The sequence below is a fragment of the Aptenodytes forsteri genome, unplaced genomic scaffold (genome assembly GCF_000699145.1).
Source record: "Aptenodytes forsteri isolate BGI_AS27 unplaced genomic scaffold, ASM69914v1 Scaffold34, whole genome shotgun sequence".
In the NCBI taxonomy this organism is placed as follows: Eukaryota; Metazoa; Chordata; class Aves; order Sphenisciformes; family Spheniscidae; genus Aptenodytes; species Aptenodytes forsteri.
Window position 1 is genome coordinate 891190 of NW_008795038.1, and position 7715 is coordinate 898904.

The window sequence follows — 7715 nt, forward strand, 5'->3', positions numbered from 1 at the left end:
ATTTTTTGGGGGGGGGGGGGGGAGTGGTGTTAAACGCTATTCCAGCAGAAGCTATTTAAGTATTTTCATGCAATTAAATAAAAACTAAACTTACTTGGGAAACAAGAGATTGAAATCTTGAAAATTCCGATCCAGAAAATTAATCAAAACCTCGCATTGGTATTTATTATAGCAGAACACTCTGAAATGCTTGGAAATATTTAATACCTAATTTGGCTGCAGCCACAACGCATCTTTTTAACTTCACAGTCCCTTAATCGGAGCTCAGCAGCATCAGGCGGAGCAGATAACGGCCCTGCCAAAAACCCTTCCGTATGTCCATGTTGCTTCCCTGCACGGCCCTCGTGCCGGCTCCGAGCGCTGCTGCTCACAGCTCTCCAGGAAGAGCAGCAAGAGCCCCCTGCCCACGAGGAGCACCTCTCGCCACCATGCACCTTGAGCCAACACCGGGCTCATCACACAGCTTATTTTATCTTAAAGAGGAGGCAGGCGCACAGTAACTTTGGCCACCAGCAAGGGACAGGACAAAAATCCCTCCTGAAGTAGAGGGTTGCAAGGGGGTGAGAGCTTGGACAGAGGAACTGTCTGCCACTACCCGTTAGGGGCAGGAATTAAGACAGGAAGCATCATCTCCTCCAGAATTAATAGAGACCAAGTTAAATTCCTTTGTTGGAAGCGCCTTATTGGAGGTTTTACACATCTGATTGTTCACCATATGTCTGGGCTTCCAGGACTTCATAGAGCTAAATGCTCTGTGCACAAGGCGTGCCATTAAAGCTCACCACGAGATGACCCCACAACACCTCGTGGGCTGCTGAGCACACTGCTAAGGCAGGACGCTCTTTGCCGTATCCAGGGCACACACGGCTCGATGCAAGAAGAATTGGGATCACTGTCTGCACTGTGGATGTGATCCAGTGAGGATTTATTTACCTGAAATCCAAGGAGCCGGGCAAAGAAGTTGGACCCCAAATCACCAATGACAACATAGAAGGCAATGCAAGTTCCCAGCATCAGCCCAATCATGCTGCAAAAACAAAAAAATACACACAGGTTGGGAGGCTGGAGCAGGAACCCTGGAACGCAGCTCCTGCTCCTGGGCAGGTGTGTGTCAGCAGCCACATTCCCAGCGGATTCGTACCCTGCACAGCCCTCGCGAGAGGACCAGGCTTTGTTAACGCTAAGGTTACCTTAGAGACACTGCCTGGGACCGCCGTAACTGAGCCTGCGGCGATGGGGCCCCCACCGATGACACGTGAGCAGTGAGAACACCGCTACGTGCCCTGCACAGAGCAGGGCTACAGTTCATGTGCTGGGAGCAAGAGACATCCTACATAACCCTTCACCAGCAGCTGCAGCGTAATTCAAAGGTTTAGCACCGACAAGGTCTCAAGGGCTACACCCTGCACACAATCGCAACAGCTGAAGAGTGCTTAGGACCCTACTGGACCCTACTGCACCCGCCGTTTACCAAGGAACATCCGGAAGGGTTAAACAGAAACAGCTAAAAGGGTACATTTAAAGTGACTTAAAGTCTTGTGCAGCCACTTGCTTGCGCTCAGAGGTAGAGCAGCCTCAGCGTGCCTTGCTTCAGCGTACATCCACCCTCGAACACAACTTTCTGGCCTTTCACGGTGGAGGCAAGCCCCAGATTTTGCTGAACCCACACTGAAAAACACGTTTGGCAACCAGTAATAAAGTAGGTTTTCTGTCCACAGGGATACAGCGGGCTGCGAGCTCGCTCTCACAGCCGTATGAGCAGGCTGTGCATCACTACTGGTGCTAGAGGGGAGGACCACGCTTTTATCCTCAGGCTTGTGAAGGGCAGGCCACCAGTTCTGCGTTCAACCCTAGTAAAATAAAACCCAGAGAACCTCCATCCACCTCACAGCCACCCCTAACATCTTGGCTAGAGACGCCGTTCTGGTAACAACCTGTGCATGGGTTTAACTGCTGTTTGGAGCCACAGAAAAAAACCCAAACCTTCGAGATGGCAAGAACTCCTTTATTCCTTGGAAAAGCATTTAAAAGAATCAGCAAGAGGTTCTCTCAGCACCATGCCCCGCAGCAGGGGCCTACCATGAAAGTCTTGATACCAAATCGGCTCTCAAACTTCTCTCCACAAAATGGACCACTCTTTAATGAAAAGATTGTCTTATGAACCGCTTCTCCTCCCATTCCTGATTGCATGGACCGCTTTCCCTCCCAGTTCCAAGTATATAACATCCCCGTGGCAATTACAGCAATTGCTTGCACGGACAAGTAACGCCTGAGAAATATTCTGTGTGTTTTTAGTGTTCTGCAGCAGTTTGCAGCTGAGAAGAGGGAAGGAGCCAGCACCGCTGACTGGCCTGGGCTCAAGACGCCTCCACCAAAGAATCTCTGCTGGGAAAAGCAGCGCTGTAACGATGTCCCATTGCCTATCACGACTGCTCAACGAGACCCACGAGGGAGCATTGCCATCTGAGGCACGGGAGTCTGTCCTGAAACGGAGACAGGATTTCCCCCCCAAAGCACCTCCTAACGCCTGGCATCTCGCGGAGGAAAGCGGCGCCCGCCGTGAGGAGCGGGAAGGACCAGAGCAGCTAAAGGGTGGATCCGAGGTACTGAACGCTCTCCCTCCCACTAACTCACGGAAATCTTGGCAGGGAGATCTCACCCCTGGAAAACATCCACAAGAGACATGCCCATGATTTCACAGCACACGCAGCAGAGCGGGAGAGGAGTTCATCCCCCGACTTCTGTGCTCCCGCTATCTGGAAAGCACCCCTGTCTCCACTCGGGAACGGGTGGGACATGCTGAAGGCGACACCTGCGAGCTGTGCTTAGGGGACCTCCCTTACGCTCTTGTTCAAATTCTAGGTGGCGAGGAAGACTTCTGGGACCAGAGAAGGCAGGAGGGTAAGAAACGAGAGCGCAGCAAGGCCACAAGAGGCTACAGAGCAGAATTTTTCATTAAAGAAAACCAAACTATTCAAGCTTTAAATAAGTAGCAGATTACCTTGTTTCCACCAACATTTTTCCTGCTTTTCCATAGGCATGAAATGCTGGCATAAGAGGAAAAAAAAAAGTTATAATTAGTCAAAGGAAGATCCAGAACATGGCGCACACACGAGTTTGGCATTAAACAATAATAGTGACAAAGGGCAGTGCAGCAGGAACCCACGGGTGTTGTGTTTTGGGGCTGTTTCCCTTGCCCGCCCTCCCACTTTCTTTTTCAGACGTGCCCTCCGCAAACTGAAAACCACATAAGACAGGAACAAAGATGAGGAAAAGATAGAAGCAGGTTCTTTTTTTTTTTTCTTCTATTTAAAAAAAAAAAAAGGGGGGGGGGGTGAAGTAGCAGCAACACATGGCAACCATTAAAAGAAAGTCAGCGCGGAAGAGAAAATATGCATGTATAAGATGCTGTGTGGCAAAAAGTTACTGCAGTGCAAAATTTCAATCAAACTCTCATTTTTATTTTTATCTTCCCACTATAACTGAACCGCCTGACGTTGCTGGATGGGAGATCTGAGATGGTGCCCAGAACGTTCAATCCCATACCCAGAATACCCAGTACTCGCAACCCACACCAAAGGGCTGCTGCCAAGAGACTTTTTTTTTTTTCCCCTCCCATACTTGGGTTGTAGCTTGTAGCAGAAAATAATCAGTAGTCTTTAAATCATTGTTTTTTCTTAAAAAGAAAACGCCAAGAAAACTCCGCTTGTATTTTTAGATCTTACTGGGTAAGATGGGAATTGAGACCTCCGGTTCCAAGCACAGACCACATTGCCCGATTCCGCCAGCCTTTAAATGCAGAGGTCCAACATGAAAACCACCACCCTGGACTCCCCTTTGTCTTCTCTCAAGGTACAGCACACATTCCTGGAGGCCGCCAGAAAACAAACTTTATTGCCTTCTGGAAGCATCTTCTGCTATTTTAAATATTAACTCACAAACTCTGATTTCTTTGGACTCTGCTTGAGCTAAAAATTAAGGAAACAAGATGTTCTCCCACAGAATGAGAAAACAGCATGGCAGGAGACCCACAGCAGAAGAATAAACCGGAGCTGTTATGTGGGGTAGCACCGAAAATAGCCGATGGCTCGGTGACAGACCGGGGGGAACAGCCGCCACCAGGCGTGCTGCCCGAGTGCGAAGAGCGGCCGCACCGCTTCGGCCTCCAGCTCTCACCTCGTTTAGGAACTCGCGACGATAAGGGGAAAAGGCAACAGCCCTTGGGGGGTTTCAGTCACACGGTCAAAGGGCCAGGGATGAGAGAGAGAGGAACCGGCAAGAGGAAAACATCCCTCCTGGAGACTGGGTCATTAACGAGCCCACCTCCAGAAGGACTGCTGCCGCCGCACCGCTCCTGCGAGCTCCTTTTTTACGTCACGCAGAGGTAGGTGCCTCCAGATAACAGCTACAGCTGCCGGCGACAGCCTAGGCCAGAGGTGCCGAGAAACAGCCAGTCTCCTTGGCTGTTCTGAAGTGATGTTCTAATGAGAACAAGCTTTCAAACGTTATGCCAGATGTCCCCATCTGGGGACACTGGGAAAATTGGGATCCTTTATCTTCTCAAGGAGGAAGGAGATGATGACTGTAAAATAAATCGTACAGTCGAGCATCTTCGGAATGGGATCTCTAGATGCCTAACAAGCCGGGCAGAGCTGAATCTGCTCAGTAATTAGAAAAGCCCTTTTAAAGCAAGTGTGGTTACTGGAACGGGCAACCTGTGTTCCAGCACTTCTCTCTCTGCAGGGAGCAGAGCCGAGCTGCCTCCCGGGGGCGCAGCATGCTGCTGACGGGGTCGGTACCCAGCACAGGTAGGCTGCAAAGACCCAAGGCCGCTTTCAGCAGCTGTGAGGGGAGGCATTAACTCATCTCCTGGTTAAAGTCCGTCTGGGAACTGCATCCCTTTTCCCTTCTTGTCCACACATCTGCCGAAGGCCCTTCCCTTCCACGCGGTGCAGGAGAACAGCAGCGAAGAGCAAAATATTTTTAATTCCCAACCCCTTCAGGCACAGAGCGCTGCCGAGCGAAGACGTCTGGGCTAGACATCAGCCTGTTACGACCCTGGCTCTTTTGTAGCGGTAACGATCGCTCTCAATGTTCCTCCGGAAGGGACTGGCTGACTGAAGTTAATTTGCAAAACTTTCTTACATCTTTCAGCACTGCCAAAGCCTCCCACAGAATCAGCTGCAGGGGCTGCCAGGATCTCTCGCAGATGTACCAGGGCACAAGCCCACGGTGACAAAGGCTGTCTGTGTGGAGCTGCTCAACCTTGACGCATTAGGATGCATTATAGGAGCGCTGCCTTTCCTCTCAGGGCTGTCCCTCCCGGTGGCACCTCTCCCAGGGCAGAGGCATTTCTTTCAGCGCCAACGTTTGCGTGCCAGGAAGTTTAGAAGCATTACTGGCCCTCTGTGTATTCGAGCCCCTTGGCTTCAGAAAGTGCAGAGGATCCCTTCTTCCCGGGAGAGGCTCCAAGGCGGAGGGGACTCTCTGTTCTTCGGGGAAGCGGCACACAAAGACGTGTTGTAAGGGGGCAGGGAGAGGCAACCCGGGCAGCTGGGCTGGGAGCGGCGGGGACAAGTCGGACGCTACCTGGGGGCTCCCCCTGCCCTCCAGCATCACAGGCACAACCTCCGAGACCACAGAACTTCACGATCTTTTCCATTTCTAGCAGATATAACTTGGCAGAAGCCAAGACGTGCAGCCCGGTAGCAGCAGCTCGGGCACTCCGAGGACAGAGGAAACCCATCTGTCAACAAGACGGTCAGCGAGCGAGCCACGCGTTTCTTTAGCTCTTTTACCAACGGCAATGCCAGCCAACTCTCTCCTCCCCCAGAGAAATAAGGGAAACCGAGTAAAAGACGACTTTTCCTGTCATTTCACACGCCAACGGAGAGGACTGGAACCCGACCACCTCCTCCTGCCCCCCAAGTCGGTCAGAATCAGAACAGAGGTCACAGGCAGAGGCCAACCCTGGCGCCAGCGCAGAGGCGACGAGCTCCGAGGAAGAGGGCTGGCAGGCTCTGCCAAAAACCCACACATGAATCTTGCAGATGTTTTTATTTTCTTGGCCGCTTGGAACCCCGCGCGCTGTTTCCTCTCTGCTCTGCCATAAACGCGCACACAGCTCGGATCCAGGCAGCCCGAGCTCCATGCCAGGCTCTCCGCTGGCAGAACCCGATGTCCTCGGCAGCACACTGGGTGGGGAAGCTCGCGGCTTTCGTGCCGAGACCAATAATTTACACCAGACACCCTCTACGCCAGCTCCCGAAAACTTGGGTTTTGATCAGTCAGCGCTGCATCTCCTCCCCTGCCCTGCAGGGTCAAAACAATTCTGCGCCTATTAACTTCACTGTCAAGAGCAGAATTAAACCCTCGCGTTCCCCAGGGGACATGGGGCAGGGGGGAAGAGACTGACAGAGGAACAAAACGCAAATTGAAAACTACATCAAGAAGCCATTCGCTATTCCAACAATATCAGTAGGAAAGTTGTAAATTAAGAGGTCAAAGCAAAACCGCAGTTAAAAAAAAAAACACAAAACCAAGCCGTAGAGCTGAAAATTCTCACCGAGGCCGGGGTAGGTCCTGCGCTTGCTGAGATTGGCCGATTTCACCAGGAACATGCAGGATTGATGAGTCATCCAAGAACAGAAAATCAGCAGCAGAGCTCCCAGGACAATGCCACACTGAAACGGGAGAAGGGGGGGGGGGAAGACAAGCGCGAGATGGTAAGTCAGCCATTCCGCACAGCCTATCGTTAAATACTAAAATGACACCAGTTACCCAGGAATAGGCTTTCTTTGAGAGATTCTACTAGGAGGTTGTGGGGGCAGTGGTGGTGGGGTTGGCTTAGTTTGTGGAGGAGCTGGTTGCTGTTTAGATTGCTGGTTCAAAGCTTCTATAATGCTGGCTGGCTTTTCCAGGGAGGGGGGGGGGGGGGGGGGGAAGACAAGCGCGAGATGGAAAGTCAGTCATTCCGCACAGCCTATCGTCGTCCCTTAACACCTTTGGGCTCCCTCGCATATTGCCAGCCACACTTTTGCCTGTTAAGGGAGTTCCCTCGACTTCAGAGCAGCCGGGAGAGACACGACGCACGGGCGCAATTTTACTCTCTCCGCAGCCGGAGGATGACACAGAGCAGCCACCCGTTTCCCACAGGTTCCAGCTGCACCAATTTCAGCACCGAAGAGTGAACTGGGAGCCGTTTGCGGAGCAGAACTTCCACAGCTCCCCTCGTTCATCCCCCAGCGCCGTCAGCGGGTTCACACAGAGCAAAGACCACTCCTAATCCCGAGGTGCAAACTCTGCCGTAAACTTACTTAATAACAACTACTTGACAGCGTGAGCTAATTACCAAGTTCACTACCAGCGCTGTCCTGCCTCGCCGGTTCATGCGTTTGCAGCGGGGGATGTTAATCACCGGACACTTTTTAAGCAGGTGACTTTACACAGGGACAAGCGATGCCAGATCTTAATCACAGCTGCCCTTTTTTCTGCTGTATTTAAATCTGGTGTGGCCGTAGGGATGGGGGCAGCTCCTGGAGAGGGGGAGCGGGGGCACAGCTCAGCACAAGGGCTCAACAGCCGGTTTGCAAACGCCTCCGAGCCGACCCGCGCTTACCACGCGGATACGTTCTTTGATTCCCCCCCCCCCCCCCCCCCACCCCCCCAAGAAAGGCAGAAATGATTACTTGGAGACCTCACGACAAAGAAAAACA

At 52.0% G+C, this 7715-nt stretch overlaps 1 protein-coding gene across 1 annotated transcript in view; it reads right to left on the reverse strand.

Annotated features, from left to right (window-relative positions):
• SLC38A10 (solute carrier family 38 member 10) overlaps positions 1 to 6680 on the reverse strand; it is a 37941-nt gene extending 31261 nt beyond the window's left edge. Inside the window, exons 1-3 of the mRNA XM_009276834.2 lie at positions 6566 to 6680; positions 3002 to 3047; positions 934 to 1027 (exon numbers count right to left, since the gene is read on the reverse strand). Coding sequence (XP_009275109.2) covers positions 934 to 1027; positions 3002 to 3047; positions 6566 to 6638 — 213 coding nt within the window. The 5' untranslated portion in view covers positions 6639 to 6680. The remainder of the gene's footprint in view (positions 1 to 933; positions 1028 to 3001; positions 3048 to 6565) is intronic.
• Positions 6681 to 7715: the final 1035 nt, after the last annotated feature.